Consider the following 21,484-nt stretch of genomic DNA (forward strand, 5'->3'; position numbering starts at 1 on the left):
GTGTGTATGAGGAACATACTGTACAGCAGTTTTAATGGTGTGAAACTGCTTTAGCCTCTTGCTCTGAAACTCATATACTGCATGGAGAGAGAAGATGTTATCACACACTTTGTCTTTGATGAATAGGTATGCTGATCTTTTACCAGAACCCAAGCATTTCAGGTCATACATTTTTTTGACCTACATTGTTTGGCGTGGGATGGCAGCGTACAGATGTTGTTACTAGTGATGTGTTGAGACAGTTCTGAATGATGAGATGATCTCCTAATGAGCTAATGTAACAATGATGCCAATAGTTTGTCATTCTTTACTGTTGTTATTCTGCTTTTAGAAATGGGTTCCTCTTGCAGGCTGATTTTAAACTGAGATCAGACAAATCTACACAGAATTGTTTCTTTTACTTGGATTTGGGTTGATAAAAAATCCCTCTGGTTTGGTTTTTAGCAGAATATTTTTCAGTTTTCACATCAGTGCTTTTTCTTTCTGTGCAAAAACATATTTTTTTGCCACAAAAGTAGGAAGTGGTATACTGTTTTCACAGTCACAAGAAAAAAGCCTATAGGTGAATGCACATTTTCACACCTTTTGACAGTTTAGACACATGAAGGTGTCACCTGACTCATCAGATTTTGAAATGAATTATTGCTTTTTACATGTTGATTTAATAATAAGGTCATAACAGGGTCAAGTGAAAAGTTCAGCTTTAAGACAACATCAAAAAGAAAGTGCAAAGATCAGCATGAATATTGTAATTTTTTATTTGAGTTAAGACTCAGGGAGGGCAAAAGTACACACATCCTTTTCTCAAGTAGGTAAATAAGTTACGCAGGTAGTGTAAAAAAAATATCTGGTAAAAGTAGAAGTTCTGATTCAACTTCTTTACTCAACTAAAAGTGAAAATGTACAGGATCTGAAATGTACTGAAAATATAAAAGTAAAACGTACTCTCTTGGTTTCTCTGAAGGACATTTCTACCGGCTGTTTCTGTGCAAAGTTAACTGAAACTTCTAACAGGGTAAAGGCTCACTCTCTTCTCTTTCACATCTTTTATGTTGTTTCTGCCGTTTTATGTCTGTCATGTGTGACATGCACCGGAAAGTGTGCAGTGATGCAAAATAAAGATAAAAAAAAGTATTACTCAAAGTACAGATACTTGAAAAAACTACCTAAGTATTTGTACTTAATTACATTCCTCTGCTAAGAATGCCTTTTTTAGATCATTTTCTTCTCTGTATGTTTGAAGTGTATATACTGTAATGATGCAGATGTAAATGGACCCAGACAAGCAAACAGTGTGTTTAAAGATGTATCTTTAAAATCACTGACAGTCATAACGGAAATACACTACAGATCTCGCCAGCGTGCACAAACGCAGTCAGCCTGCATATAAACACAGAGAGAATGTAGACGCACCAAGAGAGCAGAGCAGCGCTTCACAACTAAAGTCTGGGCTCTGCAGGCAGGACGACACAGTCATGAAGCCGGTGAGTGGGGCCACTGTGCTCATCTTTCACTCTTATCATGAGTTTATTTCCCAAAGGGTGCCTTAAATGTTTATATGACTTAATGAGGCATGTGCTGATTTTATGAAACATTTGTGTACCGTTTGACTTTTGACTCCAAATTTCATGCTGTGGGTCTTAAAATTGGTGAGCAAATGAAAGTGAGACTTTTTTTGTCATTAATACGGTTTTCAGAGTGTGAATGTTCATCATTGATACCACCCACACGTTCACACGTTCATTTCAGATTTCAGATTTTAGAAACAGAACAAAACAGCAGTACAAAGGTAAACACACTGAGTCATTTAAAGAAAGGCAGAGCCTTATTAAAATAATAATATTTACTTTTATATTTATTTATTACATTATTACAATAGATTTATTATTTACACACATTATTGTTTTGATAGATGTCTGGAAGGGATCTTTAAACATAGACACATGGTTATGCAGGTACTTTTCTATTCTCAATAATACTTACTTATTCATTCCTCAAGCAGTTGCCATTACATAAATTACAAAGCCTTTTATACCTCTCCAGGCATTCGTATCTTGCTGCTATTTCACAAACAAGAACTGGCTACAGATATAAAAAGATGCAATTTTTTTCTGACGGTTTGCTCTTCTCTCTATCCTCTTCTGGATTTCTCTTTAGCTGCTGTTTGCTTTAATTGCCTCTGGCCTGCCTGGCGTTCTCATGTTTAGGTGTTGAGAGCTTTGCTAGTTCTGGGCCTGGCCACACTGTTGCACACCACCAGGACAGACCAGAAGGTCTCTGTGAAGTTGTGGCGTAGAACCAAACTGAAGGGCAGCATAGGGAGACTGGTCCTGGATCCCTCAGTGCAGCCTCAGATTGGCATCACGTCGGCCTCGACCATCGCCAACATGTCTCTGTCACCATGGACGTACAGGTAAGGCATCGCTGAAGTCAGAAGGCCCTTAAAGCCTTTTTCAAACCAGTGTGACGGGTTTGGTCAGTTTCGTAATTTTAAAGCCTGGAATCCCAGTTATGAATGCATTTGTTTTTCCTCCCTCTCCAGAGAATCCTGCATAGCATCTCGGTTGCCTAGGCATATATCCCATGCTCAGTGCCTGACCTCCGGCTGTTTGAGCTTGCAGGGGGAAGGGGAGGACACAGGCTTGGTGGCTAAACCTATCTACTACCAGGTCCTAGTCCTCCACAGGTGAGCCACTGCCACTGTCTTCTAAAAGCAGCTAATGAAGCAGTTTTTGTTTCTGCTTGAAGTTTAAGTTCTACAGTCTTTGGTCAACCTAACAATGGAAGTGAAAAGTAATTTAGAGAGCATTTATCTCTCTTAATCTGTTGTATTTCCTGTTGAATCAAGCTGCCCGGGTGGGACTCAAGTGGAAACCAACCATATTACATCTAAAAAAAATAAATTAATGGTAGAGGCACATTTTTGTTTTAAAGATTTGTTTGTATCTCTGGACCTTTATATATATACCTACCAGTACAACGTGAGGTGTAGATTTACTGTTTTCAAGGAGCTGAATAGGATTTTGACAGTACAAGAATAGATCTTCATTCAACTTCATTTTTACATTTATTAATGAAACATGGGGTGCATTGTTAATACTCAGATTGAAAAAGTCACTTTATTGTGGTTTGAGGAAGTGGGAAAACCAAAAGTAATCTGATGTTCATTATTTAGTGTCAGACACTGAGGTTAGGCTCTGCACAGACTTGGTATGCATGACAAAAACACTTCAAACACTTGGAAATGTTTGTGTCAGAGGCAGTGGTGGCAGTTTTCTTTCTGCCTGACTAACAGATACTGTATGAAGGATTTGGTGCTTAGAATAGAATAGAATAGAATAAACGGTTTGTTGCTTCACAAAAACAAGCATACCTCAACAACAGACACAGATAAAAAAACAATAAAAAAAAACAATTACAGAATCAACATAAAAACATCTTAAAACATGGAAGACACTACATTTTAACACTGACAATGTGGCAGCTTAAAAAGAGACTGTAAGAAACTATAAGAATTAAAGTGCTACGGTGCTGGTTTGTTTATTACACACTGCCCTATTGCACATGATTTAGTATTGGAGTTCAGCAGCTTGATAGAAGTCGGGACGAACGATAACTTCAGTCTGTTTTATTGTATTACTGTATTAAACTGAATGGAACCAAACCAAATTGAATTAGATTGACTTCTGCTTGTGTCTTCCCTGTCCATTCTTGTCAGATCCACTACAGTCCAAATTGATTTTATTTAAAACTATGATCTTATAATGACATCATCTATGTAGGTTTAACCCTCACTAATTTCCCCATCCCACTCCAGAGTCCCAAGGCAAAGGCACAACAACAGCAGAGGGGGGAAACCAAGGAAAAAGTATGACTTCAAACTGGGGACGGAGGTGATCACAGTGGGCTGTACCTGTGTGAGGCCTGCTGTCGTAACCCATCTGTAACACACAGGAGACTTGTGGTGTTAGCAACTCTTTCAGTATACTGTAGGCCAGAGAAACCCCAACCCCCCTTGCTTAGTTTTGCTCAATTCCTGGATGTCTATGATATAACGATTATGTTATTTGATCCCGTAGATACTCAACAATTGAGCCAAGATAGTCTAATTTTGCTGTTTGACATAACTTCAGACTACACCAAATACTTAAAAAATTTCTGTCCTACAATATTAATTAGTTTCTGACTCTGGGAAAGTGGAAAAAAACTTCATAACTACTCTCTCTCTTTAACCAGATCATACACATTTGGGCAATTATGTGATCTCCATTTGATAACTACTGTTATATTATTATTATTATTCAATTCCATTCACTGAGCCTCCCTTGAAACAATTTGGAGCCCCCCCTGGGGAGACAGATACTCTATGAAGAAATTCTCTGACTCATTCTAGTGCTTCTAATGGCATTTGCAAGAATCCACCGGGCCTGAATGGAAACAACAAATCAGAGCCAAGAAAGATAGTTGACTGCTGTGTCTCATTCCCAGGCTGGTAAATACAGGTGCTTTGAGACCTTGGGACTGAGACTCAACAGTCAACTATCTTCAAGCCTCCAATCCAAAGTGTCTTTCTATCTTGCTTGGGTCTGATTGGTTGTTTTGTTGAAGCCCATTGGATTATTGCAAACGTCATTAGAAACGCTACAGGATAATACTTTATTTTTATTTACTTTTATTGCTAATATGAAAGGGCATTTGTTTTGACTGTTTTGTTTAATTAGCATGTCTCCACTTGATAGCATATTAGCCATTAGCCTGCCAGCAACAGTAGTTGCCAGCAGGTATTTCATGAAGTTGTGCAAATTAATAAAATATTAACAAGTTGATGTTGTAACACTGATAGTAACAAAGAGGTGCATTTCTTTCTGCCCCCTAGTGGTGAAAACCTGCCTAATATGGTTTTAACCCAGAGATAAAAGAACAGTTGACAGTATAATTTTTATTTTTGTTGTTTTTAGCTTATATTATTGTTTTATTGTATTATTTTATTCCATTTTTTATTATTTTCAATTGCCTGATTTGTTGCAAATGTTTTCTCAGGATAGGAGTCTTAAAAGGGATGTTGTTCAAAATATATTTGCATATGGTAATATAAATTTTTGGGGTGTCTGTATGTTTCATGGTTGTTTTGAACTCATATCTGATAATAACCCTGTTCTTATTTTATTGTAAACAATATCAACATGCTTTATTAAAGTTTTTATCCCAACTTTGATGTCTAATTGTGCTGTAAAACACTATTTAGAATAGATCTAATTAGCAACAAATAGAACTGAAAAACTGAATCTTGTTGGGACAAAGCTTTTTTTTATGGTCTAATTTGCTGATTCTTAAACTATCATATGTGTACCAATGGTGGTAAGGGAGCTGCTTCCAGATGTAAAAAACATGTTTATATTAATATATTAATTAAAAACATATAATACTGGCCAAATACTACAACATTTCGATTGAAAATACTATGAAATCACTAAAATATAATAATTTGTCAGCCTGCTATGTGGTGATGTTCATGCATGTAGCATGCGTCCATATGTCCACGATTCGTTACGAGCTAAAATGTATTTAGTTAAATTAAAAAAGATATTAAAAGATATTCATGATGGGAAATGTACACGCAATGACTAATATATCTGATACTAACTCGTTTTCTTTTTGTAAAAGTTAACACTATATATTAACATGTTTAAATCATGCTAATACATATTTATGTCATGTTTTATGGTCTAATTAAGTTTCATGGATGTGACTGACTGAACATAGAAAAATAATCTCATATAGGGAGCTAGTGGAACTAAAGGCTTTGTGTGTGTGTATACAAGTGCAAGAAAAATATTTTACTAAAAAATTATGAGAACAAGAGGAAAGTGTGAGTTCAGTCAAGCTGTTTTTACTGACCATGCCAAATAGATACAATCAATCCAGCCTTGAAGATATACACAACACACAGTTACAGCGAGTACAAACCCCATGTCATGTCATGACTCCCCCGCTACAGTGCAAACATTTTAGACATTTCAATCAAGTCAGTATGACTCAACAACTCGAGCAATTTTCATCGTTCTGTTTACTCTTTTAGGTTTAAATTTCCCTTGAAAATCATAAACTGACAATCAGAGCACAGTGACACATGCCAAAGCAAAGGGAGACTGCTGCTTAGCCACAAAACCTCAAACTCATCCTTTCAAAACCAAAAAGGTCAAAATTCTGAACTAGCCACTCACCACTGCGTCCTTGTGATGTTATTGTTGTTTATGCTGTATATATTCCTCGTCCTTCATGTATGCATATGTGCTTTTGAGTTGTGCTTAATGAAACAAGAGTGCAATCAGTGCTCTAAATCTAAGAGACTCAAATGCATGTCACTGATCTACAACTACACTACAGTTAAAGTTTCACAAACAGCCTGAAAGTGGCAGAATACAGCAGAGCGTCATCCCTGTTTAACCTTTTTTCTGTTTTACTCCCCTGCCTAGAGCACAGTAGAAACAAAAGCTTCATTTTATATTCATAAACCATAGTTTAGCACACGCAGACGTCCCCAGATAGGCCCGAACGATCCCAAAAATGGCGCAGTGAAGAATTACCATGAGAGCGGTGGAGCTAGGGAAATCAATTTTTATTCTTAACTCGGAAACAGCAGAAGCTTGTGTTTTACGTTCTGTTTATGTGTATTAACTGGTAATAATCCTGTAAATCAGAGACTGGAGACGACTCTTAGCTTTGATTTGTACTAAATGTGACTACATCTTTGTTTTTTTCAAGCACATCACATCTTTTTTTCATGTTTCATGAGGTAAAAATTTATATTACAACTCCCTACTCCATAGTTACAGCTTAATATGAAAGAAACAGTGTAATTGGCTGTGTTTCTGCCAAATTGGTAGCATTCAGTGACACTTGCTGATACAACCAACAGCATAAAAGCACAGCTCAGTTAACGCTGCTCAAATATCATGCAGGCAGTTATAATTTCCTGCTTTCTGGCTGAAGAAACTGCAGAAATGAGAGAGCTGTGATTTAGCTTTGTACCTCCTTCTGCCTTGATGCAGTGTTCATTGCTCGCCTAACCACCACTGCAGACCCTCTTTAAAAAAATGTAATTGTTTGTTTTGATGCCACCCCACCCCCCTGCCCACTTTCCTTTAGAAAAAAGAGAAAGATTTCTCTTTGAATTTCAACATCAAGAGTTGGCTAAACTTTTTACAGCTTGTTCAGAATCGTTACAGCATACATCAAATATGAAAACTCGCCTTTTCCCTTTTGTTCGAGTTGTTTTTAAGTTCTTTTTTTTCTTTCCTGCACTGTTTTCATTTCCATTTTTTATTTTTATACTGACTCAAAAAACTCCCAGTCCTGCTCTTTCTCTCTCTTTGTCCCCGGCTCCACTCATCTACCGGCAGGCTTCCTCCTTCATCTCCTTGTTCTTCCTCACTTCTTCCGCGTGTTTGTCCTGCCAGACAAACACAGAGACACAGCAACATCGGAGTCATTAGCATTCATGAATGCATTAGCATTAATGCGGGAGATGCCCACAGAACAAGGCAACAGCTCAGCAACCGTTCATAAAGATCTGAACAGGGGAATCATACAGTGGGGACAACTAAAAACTCTTTTCCACCTCATGCATTATTCATGATTACTGATGCTTGTGAACAATGCTAAAATAGAAATGCAAGCCTAGTTTATGATACTGAAAGCTGGCCTCATTTGCACTCAAGAAAACATAACAATTCAGGTCTCAATAAAACAGTGCTGGTTAAAGGAAAAGTTTGACATTTTGGAGAATATGCTCATTCTCTTTCTTGCTGAGTTAGATGTGATCAATACCACTCTCGTGTCTGTATGGTAAATGTGTAGCTGGAGCTGTAAAAATGACTATTTCCTGCCTGGCACAAAGTTGCTGGTTGCTTGGCAACTGGTTCTGCCATAAGAAATAGTACAAACATGAAATTTAGCAAATTGGCATTTTTACACTTTTTGTGTTTTATTCTACAGATTGGACAATGAGGCATAACTAATTATTCAGCATTAGAAGTGCTGGTAGTTGGGTTTTTTTCAATCCTTTGGACAGAGCCGGGCTAGTGTCTCTGTGTCCAGTCTTTATGCTAAGCTATGTTAGCTTTCTGGTGGCATTATGAACAGTGGTACCAATCTTCTCATCTTTAGTCTTAGTAAGAGGGCCAAAAAGTGCATTCAGACCTGGATCCTCTTACAAGCTCTCTACAAAGGTTAGAAATAATTCATCAACTGGCCAGTACCTTCTCCTGCAGCCTCTCCAGCATGGCAGCCAGCAGGGCCTCCCTGTTCTCCTTGTTGGCCTCCATCTTCTGCTCCAGCTTCTCCTTGGCGTGCTTGATGAAGTTATTGTTCTCCTCAAAGGCCTTCTGTATCACCTCACGCTCGTGCTCCCTCTTCTCCGCCAGGTGCTTCAGTAGCTCGGCCTCCTGGCACTAGATGGCGAAAGAGACCAGCAAAGTTTGATCAGCGGACAATATTCACCCTTGTTAAACGGCAAATGAGATCACTATTAACAGCGGGTTGTGTTTAGGGTTATAAGGTTGTAGTTGTTACGTCTTTGAGTGGATTTGCGGAAGACACCTGTCACACCTCAGAAAATGTGTTGCATAGATTAAAATACAAGTGAAACATATGTAAGCACCTAAAAGAAACCCAGTGCTCCTTCTCTGAAAGGCAGAGGGGATAAAGTGTGTAAAGTTATGTGTTTGTTTACTTGTCTCTTGGGCGTGTGCCATTTGTATGTTTTACAGTAGATGTGACCACCGCCTCAGGAAATAGTAAGTCATTTATATTACTGCTGACTGATCATAGGCACGATAGTATGATTTCAAGCCCCTAAAAAAACAGTGGCTTCAAGTATGTCATGAATGAAAAAACACAATCAAAGTTTAAGAAGTTTAAGAAACGTGCTTTCTCGCAACGTGAGAAACTACTGAGTCGAGATTAGCTAAACATATAGTTGTGCCAAGAAAATGCAATAAATATGAATTATGAATTAACTATCATCCTAATTCATGTTTCTAACCAGCTATGTTATGTGAATTATGAAGTATAAAATTCAAAACCGGAGTGGTGATGGCAAATTTCAAAAGAAAGATCTTAGATTCTATCATTTAAATAATTCTGAATATTAATAACCCAGGCTTTCAGACTGAGATTTGAGGCACATAAGATACATGAATATTCACTGCCAGTGTGTTAAATAGTGAAATGATGCTGGTGACAGTTACTACTGATGGATAGTAGCTTGAGTGGGAGGCTACTACAGTCATATGGTACAGCAGCATCAGTGACTGTTGTCTCCAACAAAATCTCAGCCTGGCCTCAATGAAACAGTTGACTATTATTAGGTTGGTTATATACAGAAAATGCTTAGCCCAATCTGGTAATTTGATCAAATATGTATACGTCTGGATAAGCAATGTCTGGCCACCGTGCTGGGTCTACCCACTTGGAAGGGTAAAGACGGGCATGACGATCAATCAACCTTATTTTATCAAGGTATAGCAAACACCCAGGTTCAGGCAAGGCCACAAAATCATTATTAGACATGTCCACTAAATGAAAGTTTGTTTAATATGAAAGGAATGTATAGAAACCAGTCAAAATTGTAATCCAAACACACAAATTGTATCAAAATCCATAGAATCTTTGGTTTTCTCCTAAAAAGAGGAGTGGTCTTGAGGTTTCGCGAGGTACCAGTATGTGATGGCCTGGTCTATTAGCACCATGACTGCATTTTATCAGATTGATTGACAGTAGCTAAACTACCCGCCAACAAGTCATCAGAATCAACTTTTTCAAGCTAAGCCCATTTCCAACTAGCGAAAATAAAAACAAAACAGAAATCTCTAATGTGAAAGAAATAAAAGACTTTTGACTTTGGCAGAAAATAGTGTTTTCATGTAGAACTCTTTTACTTATAGTGAGAAGAGACTGTGAAAATAAGTTGCCAGGGCCTTTAACACACTGAATAAACGATTATTAATGGAAACATCTGATGTTGCAGATGTCTTGTGACCGTTCTGTTGCAGGACAGTTTCTCTGTGGCAGCTATTATTTCTCTCCTCTCACCTTTCCCCTCTCCCTTCCTCCCCCTCTCCCCACCATCCCCTTTGCTTGATGAATATGAGCCATTGTGAGTGCGTCCTTGCATGATTGCCCTTGTGCTTTCATGTCCCTTTTTTCATCCCCTCCGCTCCCTCTGCTTGTGTTTCCTCCCGTCCTTTCCATCAACTCCAACTCCCTCTTTCCTTTCATCCATTTCCACCCTTTTTCTCCCAAGTTGATAAATCATGCTGTCCACAAAGAGCGCTGTCAGATGTTTGACAATGCCTGAATGGACTACAAATAGCCAGAGTTAGGGTTATAGTTTAGGGTTAGGGCATGTCCAGTTTGTTTTTTTGTGTTAATACGAAATACCCAACCCTGCCCCTTCTTCCCCTCACCTTCCGCCTCTCCTCGGCAGCCTCCAGTTTCTTCTGGATCTCCTCCAGGGACGGGTCGCGGCGCTGCGGCATGGAGGTGTTGAGGTCTGGCACGCCGTCAAAGGACGGGGGCTTAAGGATGACCTCGAAGGCCTGGCCTGATGCCCGCTTGTTCAGCTCGATCACCTCCACGTCTTTGATGACGCACCAGCCCAGGTCCACCGCATCTGTGGTGTTGGATTGTGGCCATGTTTAGATTATTTATTTACAAAGAAGTTTTAATACAGGAAGATTACACATCATCATCAATATTCAATTATAGTCCTTTTACGTGTCTTTGCTTTAGTTCCTACATTTCCCAGAATGACTAGTGCCTATTCTGGCTATAATATGCCCCTATATGATTATTAACATGTGTGAAAGCGGTTTATTTTTACCTTCTGCCTTGTATGTAGGTTTTTCTGCAGTCTGTGGGTTCAGGCAGGCACAGAATAGAGACACCAGGGGGAGCTCTTTGACCTTCTCTTTGTAGGCTGAGGACACACACACATACACACACACACACACAAACACAGGCTTGTTCTGTTATGCTTGACATTGTGTTGACTCAAACTAAATGATGAAAAAGCATTTAAGGGCTAATGATGTAATTCTCCTTTTCAGTGGCAGTGACTAGTCTTTCTCATTATGTAATTATACCAGTCATAATAATGATAAGATATGTTCTTCAGATAATAAGAATGCGCTTGTTCCCACAATGTAATCATAAGCAGTGTACAGTATCGGAAAGGGGAGCTGTGAGGTGTGCGACTTTCTGCTGTGGCTGCATTTACCTGCCAGAGTCATCTTCTCACTGTGTATGTAACTCTCCAGGGATGCTGAAGATCCTTCTCAGTCTGTCAGGGAGAGACATGCAGAGACAGAGACAGAGACGGAGGGGAAGGACTGAATGAAGCAGCTTCAAAGGTCATATAATGAATTTGAGAAGCGGTGGCTAAGGAGAAAATGAAATAGACCACAGGCTGCAGAGTCCTTGCTCTAAGCACCTCCCACTAAGGTTTAATTCGACCAATGAGAGAACAGTTCTGCTTCAAAGACTTCATGTGGGCCAGAACAGAGGGTAATTCTTGCCAAGGATAGTTTGTCACTTTGAATACCTCGACAGGCTGGGGAAATCAATCCAATGACGTAAAAATGAAATGAAAAGATATCATCGCACATAACTAAAAAACGTTATATTACTTTGTAAAATTACATCTTTTCATTTTCCCTCATTAAAAAATCCAGAATCTATGAAAATAGATTCATATATATTGTTCATTTCAAAACTACTACACTCAAAATATGTCTCCTACTTAATAGCCACATTTTATTACAAATTTAGTGAAACATTTTACAGTGTTTTACAGAAAATTGAAAAATACTGCTGTGATGTGAATAGTAGGAGTTGGGCACATCAAGACAAACAGTTGGTGGTGCTAATTTTTTAATTGCGCCCAGTCAGGTGCAATTAAACCACTGCAGAAGAAGATGGCTCTACGAGATGAAGCAAACGAGAACCAATCAAACCTCAAACAAAACTTGATTTTATCAATACAACATCTCAGCCAAACGTTTTTGGCCATATTTGGACTTTTTTGCAATTAGTTGTGTTTCCTCTTTGGTTTTTTGATTTGCAAATGAAAAAAACACAGATAGATTGAATAGCACATACTATTTACAGTGAGAGACCTCCCCAATTTACCAGATGGAACAGCCTTCTACTGTCAAACTCCAAACATGCTTCATTTTACATGGCGTAGCTCAAACATCCATGTGAAGGGGAATAAACAAAACACATTTAGAGCGGAGGGGGACTTTAAAATATTTGTTTCTTTTCTTCCCGGCCCTCTGTGTTGCAGTGAATCACAGCTGTGACACAAGTGGGAGAAGCAGCTGTAAATCTTTGAGAGGATGCAAGAAAGGCAGAGGAAGGTATAAATAAGAAGGCGAGGCATCGACCATGACACCAGCTTGTTTCACCACCTGCTGAAAATGCACTTCAAACCTTGAAGCAGTGCTGTACAGCAATATGCGCTGTAATTGAAGCAAATATGTCTCTGTGATATTGACTGTGGGCTGCTAATGATATCAAATAATATTCATTAATGTTTGACTGAAATTCGAGAATAATATAATTAATTTCAGATTGAATTCAAACAGTGATTGAATCAAACTGAAGAGAGGCAGCAAAGTAGTGAACCATCTCACCAGACCGTCCACCACCTGCTATCACTCTGTCTGTCTGTCTCTCTGTCTGTCTGTCGCCTGTCTGTCAGATGATGTCATCAACACTGAATTGATGAACATCTGAGAGATGCTGTACATCGGTCACTCTAGATTTTCGAACCTAGTGAAATGATTATAGTGAGAAGGAGCCATGATAGTTTTCCTTATCCACAGTCTCCTATTTCTATTCAGTTCAACGAGTCAGACTTGAACCATTATCGCAAGTTAACAAAAGATGGACAGAACTTTCTGCATCACTGCGGCTCAGACTTAATTATAACAACAAATAGGCAAAGGTCTTGAACACCTGAATACATGTGGTCAGCTAATTGGAGACGTTCATCATGTGAGAATCCAGGAGTGTCCCGCACAGTTCGTTGACCTTTTCACAGCTGAGCACACACACTAATTAAGTTTTGCTCTAATTCTTGGATCCTGTATCATAAACGCTCTCATCATGTGGACACTCACAAGAATCAGGAGTTGAGGTAAACAGACTGATCAGTAATAAGAGAGCAAATGAAGGCTTGAACTTCATAAAACAGATTTACTTCTCAGTGCCAGTGGTGCCTGATGTGGGCCTAATTTAATCAAACATCTGTGATGGGATGTGTCTGCCAGAATGCCCAAACGTCCCACCTGTCCCTCCCCTTCATCTTCTAAGATAGGGTTCTCATCCAAACAGCATATGTGGCAGTCATGCAGGAATATATACTCGTAATCATTCTGCTCTTTGCACTGTTGGCCATATAGAAACTTAATGGGAAAAAAAAACTGCTCAAAGAAAGAAAATCTACAGTCAATGCATTTAAAGTTTCACAGCATTCATGTTACTGAAGGTCAGCATGCTAGTGGCATTATCACGACAGCTATAGGTTGCGGTACGGCTGGATCAAAGGCAACATTGGACATAATGCTAAATATACTCATGTAAGTATATAAATGCAGCTCATTCTCCCCTGGGAGTTTCTTGATTAGCAACTGTTTATTCATCATCCTGGCACTTCTGTGTAGAATCTCAGCTGGTTGCCTGGCAACCTTACGCTAACAGCAAGGCTTCAGGAAGTGACTGCTCCTGTTGTTCGGCAAGAAAATATTACAGTGCATTATTCTCCATAAAACCACAAATTGAACACAAAATTAAAAGCAAGATACAAAATAAAAGTGAGCTTTAGGTTGGTAGGTGTATTTCAGAGCTTTGGAAAGAGCCAGGCTAACTGCTTCCCCATGTTTCCTGGCTTTATGCTAGGCTAAGCTAATTGCGCTACTCCACATTGGAAGAAGTAGCTCACTACTGAAAACAGTGGATGCATTTTTTTAAGCATCACAACCTCTGTGAAATGACTTTCACAAGCAGAATTTGATCCAATTTGATAGCATTTGTCTAGTCCAGAAGAGCCGCACAATTAAATTATTTAATCCCTATTCAAGTTAGCAGATGGCTAAAATGGAAGTTATCAGCTCGGCCGGCGGAAGTGCTGTATGGGGCCCACAAATTCCGAAGCTCTAAACTTTTTGGGCGTGTGCAGCTTCCATAGAACAAATGGAGCCACGCCTTAAATTCTGTATCCAGTTCTCCCCTAATACTTGAATTCATGACCTGAAGGCTACTGGGACATTCTAAGTGTACTAATGAGACAACCTATGACATAGAGAGAAGGTGGAGGAGAGACATCTCATTACAGTGCGGAGCACACCTGACACGGTTCCCAGTGGGACACACACACACACAAGGTCACACACTTGTGCATATATAGACACATGCGACATACACACAGATACATTGAAATACACAGTTGTGCGCACACATACTAATCAGGCACTAAACTTTGCTACACGGTTGGAATCCACACAGGCACACACAAACACAGTTGCTTTTCATCTTAGGAAACCACCCAGGCTGCAGATCAATGCACTGCTTCCTGCAGAGTGCTCCATTTGTAGTGTCAATACTGAGAAAGAAAGGAGGAGCGAGAGCATGGCCTTGGTACACTCGAGGAACATTTGGGTCATGTTGATGGGATATTTGCCAGTTGTATCATAGTGGAAGTTTTTCTTAATACTATTTTATGATATTCATGTTTTTTTTGTCCCAGAAGATCACCATCATCCATGTTTGTTTTGTGGTCTCCAAAAATTGGGCTATTGCATAATAATATAATGGTTTTCAGAACAGGAAATAATGACATGAATTGGCCTTTTGAAAGATAAATAAAAAGCATATAGAATGATTTGTCTTATCTATAAATGTTGAATCTCAAAACAAAAATTGTGCATTTTGGGAAATATGTTTATCTGCTTTCCTGCAGAGAGTTAGAGAGAAGACTGATGCCACTTTCATGTGTTTGTGCTAATTATAAAGCTACATCAGGCAGTCGGTTAGCTTAGCTAAGCAGACTGGAAATAGGGGAAACACCTAGCATGGCTCTGTCTGAAGGTAACAAAATCAGCACCTCTCGGGCTCATTAATTCAGATGTTAAATCGAACTTGTTTAATCTGTACAAAAACCAAAGTGTAAAAATATCCATTTGCCTTTTTTTTTTTTTTTACAAATTACTTTAAAGGTCCAGTGTGTAATGTTTAACATAATCTGTTGACAGAAATAGAATATAATATTCATAGGTATGTTTTCATTAGTGAATACTCATTTGAAGAATCGTCATGCTTTTGTGACCTTAGAATGAGCTGTTTTTATTAACAAAGGGGTCCTCTTCTACGGAGCAGATACGGCCTTTCACATTTTTGGGAGTTTCTCAGCCACTGTAGTTTCTCCTACATGCTTGGAATGGGAGGGTGAGGCGAGGGCGTTGCCACTAAATCCTGCACACTGATCTTTTAAACAGACCGGATATAAGGCCTGTCTCTGTATTTATATTTGTATTTCTTAAAATTTGTTCATGGAGGGCATGAATTCTGGAAAACGATCCAGTTTTGGAAAGCTGACTTACTGTAACACTCAGTGCTTCATATTTCAAAATACACTGGTCAGTAAAATTCCTCACAGGGGAATAAATAAAACTTCAATTGTGTTCCATACTTAGTAGTTTTACTTTCTGCAGTGCCAGCAGTAATTTGGCTGATTGATATTGACAGATATCAAGTTTTCTGAATGTGGATGTCTCATTTTCATTTTTCCACATACAGTGCAGTGCACTGATACCTTCAGGGTTCTTCAGTGCTGAAGTCAAAATGAAAAATAAAACAAAACATTTTTCCCCCGTATTGACTCTGTTTCCATGGACACAGTATTTGATGTACTACTTATGTACATTTTCATATTCATTCATGCATATATAATAAACAGAATGATATTAATATTACATTTACAGGGATGCTGAACACGTCTAATGATGTTTACACACCTCTGACTGTTCTTACTCATATTCTGAGTGCAATATTTTGATTTCTTATTGGAGGAGCAGTTATAACGGCCTCCAAATTCACACCAAACTTTCCACAGCATACCTTGCACATCAAGATTTGTCAAATTTAGCGCATAACATCCATCTATATCTGACATTTTTATGAGCCATTTTGACTCACTTGGTTGGTTTTACAGATATTGCTTTTGCAAACTGTTGTTTTCCATCATTCTTTCCCTGATACCTGCACTTAAAAAGATACTATACACAGTACAGTAATAAACCTGGAACATGGTGCAGCTTATAAAGTGTGAAATTAACACGGAAGACAAGACATGTAACAGGTACAAATATCAGCCAGAAATAAGGACAAATAGGAACTTTTATAAACTATTTGTCACCATATTTTATTTTATTATTTACTTTTCTCTGTCATCCTTTCCCCCCGCACTGTCTAACACACACACTTTCACCTACACACACCTTTTTTCCAGATAAACACGAACAAACCCCCTCATTTTCCTCTCCCACTCTCTTTCTCTCCTTTCCAGTAGCAGACACAAAGCTGCATCTGCACATATGCAGGATCAATAATAAATGACACAGGTTACACACCATACATTTTGTGGGTACACCGAGTTCTCTCCCTCTTCCTTTTCCTCTCTCTCCTGTCAGCAGGACTGCATCATCACTATCCTCACCCTCACCCCATTACACCCTACCAATACACTCCCTCGCAAACACACACACACACACACACACACAGAGGCAACCTTCATTTATGCCACAAAACTTAACCTTGAGCAACCAAAGTGACACAAGTAAAATGCAGATGTGTGTAGCTGTGTGTTTTGCGATGCAGACTCACCCCCCTCTGTCCCAGTCTTCTCTACTGCTGATGGTGGACCGGTGACTACGGTTACCCCCGTCTGGCTTCACGGATACAGGCACCGGGCAACAGCATCAGCAACAGCATCAATGCTGCCTCCATGACATCACCTTGGAGACGTCTTATTGGTCTGAGACACTGCCAGCATCCAAGCTTCCCAGCCAATGAGAGGAGAGAGGAAGGATGGGGGAGGGCCGTCAGCTCTTTGTGTTGTACTGCAGGGTGGGTGGTAGGATCTCTGTTTTATTATATGGCGCAGGAGTGTGGGATTGTGTGTGTGCGTGTGTGTGTGTTTATTATGCATGGGGAGAGCTGAGTGAAGTAGTGTGAGAAATTGGTGGAGATTGGTAGTCTGCGTGTGTGTGTGTGTCTGTGTCTGTGTGCATCTCAGCAGGGGGCCCAGCTAGGAAGCACGCAGGACACTAAATTATTTAGATTCTTCTGTAAACTGTAAAAAAAAAAAAAACCAGAATAGGTATAAAACCTTTTGCAGTGTGAAGCACATGCAGTTCATTATGTTGAATATTTGTTATGATAAGACTACAAATACTGCTACCACTGTACTTTTACAGCTACTTTACAACTTACTACTTACTACTATTACTACCACTATTTAAAAGCCTCAGTTTATATTTATCACAAAAAAATTATTAGTGTTGCTATGGAATTAACATATACAGCTCAGGTTTAGATGTTGCCTATGTTAATAAGCTATCAGCTATGATAATAATAATGACTGTGATATATAGCTAAGGCCAATCATATTTCTCTTTCATATTATATAGTGTGTTGTTGTGTATATCCTGGGCTACATTTCATACTATTCCTGGAATATTACATACCCCTAGATTTGCTGTGTGATAATTTGATTGGATACAAATTCATTTAGGAATATGCACCATATGTACACATAAGATCAGCTACGTAATGACTGCATTTTGACACAGGGACTCACAGTCAGGTAATAAAGCAAGATCCACTTCAAGGCCCTTCTCGTGCCAGTTAATTTCATGCTTTGGTTTTTGCCTACACCTTAACATTCAAACAAAGTCACAATAATAAAACCACAAACCAGTTGCCGCATAGTGAACCTGAGGCTTTTATGGGTCCTGGAGGTTTCTCAGTTTCTCACTTTGGTAATCCACAGAAAAAAGAGTCATGAGTGGTTTGAGAAATCTGAATGAGTTCACACGTTATCTGACTTTCTGACAGGGGGTACAATGCTCTGGACGGTTTTGCTGAGCATGTGTTTTTGCTAGGTATTTAAAGCAGCTATAATTAATAATTCACAATAATACTTGCAACCCACAACTTTATTCTTTTGATTCACTCAGCTCTCATCAACTATCAAAAGTTTAAACACTCTGTACACTCCTCACACACAGGACTACAGTTAGCAGCTAGCTGGTGAACTGTGAAAAGTGAAGCTTTTAGCTGTTGAAGAGCTGGATGTTTTCCTCAGGAAAACAGAGCTGAAAGAGAGTGAATAATATGCTTATGCTTTCATTAGTGTATAATCACCTGAAAATAAGAGAGGTTGTGTGTTCAATGCCTTAGAATGAGCTGTTTTTATCTACAGTGAGAGCAGGTCCTATTCTATTGAGTCATTTGCTACAGTAGTCCAGAAGGGACAAACACAATCCTGGCTGTAGAACGCATTTTTTGCTAGTTTTGCGGCCATCATAGTTTCTCTTACACGCCTGGAAGTCGAGCTGCATTCAGTTGGTTGCAACCTGCAACTTCACCACTAGATGCCACTATGTACTACACGCTGCTCCTTTAATAGGCTTATTGTTGACATTAAAACCACATTTAAGAATATTCTGACACTACCTGACAAGTCTAAATGTCACTGAATCAACAGTGTTTTCATGTATCACAAGCTGCAGTAGGAAATATTATTAGTCAACCAGGAAAATGCTTCATTCCCCCCTTTCCTATGTCACCTGGGGCACCAACAATTTGGCAGTGTAGCAGCCAGACGGTCCCTATAGTGTAATGTAACCCTAATTCTGCATGCAGTAGAGGTGGACTGTGTGAATTTTGCCCCTGCCTCTTGGAGAGTCTGTACACACCCTGCTGTTGCAGTTTTTTTTTTGCAGTACTGAACGTGACTATTTCTGTCATTGCTGAAGCTGCTGCCATTAAATAGCTGCCACCAGTAATGAAAACTTAACTTTTTTAATCACAATCTTTTTCTAAATAATCATTAAATCATTAAAATAACGATATTAAACGACAAAATGGAAATAATAAAAAAAGAAATGGCTGGAGGATAGAGGACAAACAAAGCTAAGGTGACGTATCTGTTGTTGCCGCCCTTTGATCCTGTATTCAGCTCACACAACTAACATGATGTCACCGCGCTGTTCACAGGCACATGAGATGAAAGAGCTTACAACACTGGGGGAGAGAGAGGGATATGCATGAGGTCACATTAGGGTGTGTCCTGTTGTCGCTGTCTCCTCTCCTCTCCTCTCCTCTCCTCTCCTCTCCCCTCACCAGCCACCACTGACGGTAAATGTACGTGTGACATTATACATCACACACATCCTGGAAATGAGATCACCAGGGAGAGAGACAGAAAAAAAAAGAGAGGAAGAGTGAGAGGAGGAGGAGGAGGTGAGGAAATTAAGGAGGAGGAAATAAGATCAAACAGATTATTTCAGTGATTCTGGGAGAACAAAGTAAGAGGGAGGACTAGAGCAGAGGAAGAATAAGGAGGGAAGACCAAGTGAAGCAAGGGGAGCTTACTGGGAACACCCATGGGAGAAGTTGGGAGGAGAGGGTGGGTTCAAAAAATGCTCTGGGGATGGAGGATGAGGAATCGCACATTTCACAAAACATGAAAGTAGCTGAGTAGTGGGATGAGGAAGAAAAATGGACAAATCAGGTCTCTCTGTAGAGAAGGAATACATCTAAAATCTCTGCAGACCAACAACACTGAGGAAAGAAACTGATTTAGACACATGAACAAATGTAAGGAGAACAGATGCAGATAAAGCCTGTACAGCTCTTTAGCAGTCAAAAGCCATATCCTTAAAGCACTTAACTGCAAACACACACTTACACGTGCCCTCGCCACTCTCCCGCACTGCGAGCCCTCGTGGCCTATGAAAACATAAACAGTTACAGTAGCTTAGCGGCAGGCCTGATTTAAAGTCTGACATCATCTCTCAGTGTCTCAAGATGAGATCATCCCATCTAACTACAAGCCTTACTCACTCTACTCAAAGTGTGTGTGTGTGTGTGTGTGTAGTGTGTGTGGGTGTGTGTGTGTGTGTGCTGGCCCAAACCGGAATTCTCGTGAGACTAAGTATATTACTGAATGTGCGGGAGGGCGGACTCGGTGTGGTGCTCGTGCAAGGGACTGTTCCACTGCCAGGCCAAATTAGAATTACGGGTAAAACCCATACTCTTACAGGAAAGTGATCTGACAATTGAAGTTGAAGGGCTTAGACTTACTAGCAACTTAGATTTCAACTTGACAGCGGAGGGCTGGCTGGGTATCAAGGGGGAAACAAAAGCGGAGTGACGACCACCTTCTGCATTAAGGTGAAGTGTTTCAAATCCCATTATTTCCCGGCTTGACCATAGAAGAGTTTGGCTATAGGTATACTAGATTGGCTAGCTAGAGCCATTAAACATAACTGGGATGTTAAAGTGGTTCAGGGTCTGGATGGAGCACTCGTATAAAAAACGTGTGAAAGTTCCGTTGTGAGTTAATGCACATCACAGACCAAAGAACAATATGGGGAAGGTGCCATTATGAAATTTAGGGGCCACAATTAATAACAAAAAATTGTGAATGCTTATACATTACAGCCACAAGAAACATTCATAGGTTAATTCAGCATATTTAAATGACTGAGTACCCAGCAACTAAGTTTTTTGCTCATTGACTACCTCCATCGATTACTAGTGCAGGAACGTCATTTGGCAATGCAGGTTAACTCTTTGTCATGAAGAAAGGCAGCCTTGTCTAAGGAACGTCTCACAAGGTTACCAAGAATGGGAACAAGTGAAAAATACATGACGAAGAACACAGCCGAGAGGAGGAACATCCGGGACATGACAGGAAACAGTGTGAGTTGGCGTTTGACGTAAATGATCATATGGTGCAAACAGTCTTGAAGTCGCATGATGGGTTCTGTGGGCGTCTTGAAAAGCTTATACCTAATTCCAGATGCAGCGAAGTAGAAACATGAGTTATGGGGATATATACATATTGGTCATCATGTAAACAAATGACTACACCAGATAATAATACAGGCAGCTGGATACTCAACAGGTAAGCGTATAGGTGGATGGTCGTAAGATATGTCGATACCCAAAAATGTGCGAGTGGAGTTCTCTGGAGCAAGAGAAATAAATCAATTTCAGTATCATGGAGTGTCATTTATCCCAGAAAACAGTATGAAGAGGGTGTGAACTTGAGGTCAGGAACTTAGGTACAGACGTTGATGACTCAGTATGACTTGCGGAGACAGTAGTAACATGAAAAAAAGCAAGCGGT

The 21,484-nt window shown here is 39.6% G+C and overlaps 2 protein-coding genes across 2 annotated transcripts; one reads left to right on the forward strand and one right to left on the reverse strand.

The window, feature by feature from the left end:
• The first annotated feature begins 1,360 nt into the window (after positions 1-1,360).
• On the forward strand, positions 1,361-5,184 carry il17a/f3 (interleukin 17a/f3). The gene is made up of 4 exons (XM_035678828.1): positions 1,361-1,484; positions 2,208-2,413; positions 2,543-2,686; positions 3,818-5,184. Exons 1-4 carry the CDS (start codon positions 1,476-1,478, stop codon positions 3,945-3,947), a joined length of 489 nt encoding a protein of 162 aa, XP_035534721.1. The 5' UTR covers positions 1,361-1,475; the 3' UTR covers positions 3,948-5,184.
• A 1,255-nt stretch (positions 5,185-6,439) lies between these two features.
• stmn4 (stathmin-like 4) lies at positions 6,440-17,035 on the reverse strand. Its single transcript, XM_035678139.1, has 6 exons — positions 16,948-17,035; positions 11,282-11,344; positions 10,886-10,981; positions 10,470-10,675; positions 8,262-8,453; positions 6,440-7,453 (listed from the first exon to the last, which is right to left on the reverse strand). Exons 2-6 carry the CDS (start codon positions 11,292-11,294, stop codon positions 7,394-7,396), a joined length of 567 nt encoding a protein of 188 aa, XP_035534032.1. The 5' UTR covers positions 11,295-11,344; positions 16,948-17,035; the 3' UTR covers positions 6,440-7,393.
• Positions 17,036-21,484: the final 4,449 nt, after the last annotated feature.

This window comes from Morone saxatilis, unplaced genomic scaffold (genome assembly GCF_004916995.1).
Source record: "Morone saxatilis isolate NCDOM2014 unplaced genomic scaffold, NCSU_SB_2.0 Contig7, whole genome shotgun sequence".
Taxonomy (NCBI): domain Eukaryota; kingdom Metazoa; phylum Chordata; class Actinopteri; family Moronidae; genus Morone; species Morone saxatilis.

Coding starts and splice junctions, on each gene's coding strand:
- il17a/f3 (XM_035678828.1), top strand. Junction 2,414..2,542: donor CTGTCACCATGGACGTACAG/GTAAGGCATCGC, acceptor CTCCCTCTCCAG/AGAATCCTGCATAGCATCTC. Junction 2,687..3,817: donor CAGGTCCTAGTCCTCCACAG/GTGAGCCACTGC, acceptor ATCCCACTCCAG/AGTCCCAAGGCAAAGGCACA.
- stmn4 (XM_035678139.1), bottom strand. Junction 8,454..10,469: donor CTGCCGAGGAGAGGCGGAAG/GTGAGGGGAAGA, acceptor TTCGCCATCTAG/TGCCAGGAGGCCGAGCTACT. Junction 7,454..8,261: donor TGGAGAGGCTGCAGGAGAAG/GTACTGGCCAGT, acceptor TTTGTCTGGCAG/GACAAACACGCGGAAGAAGT.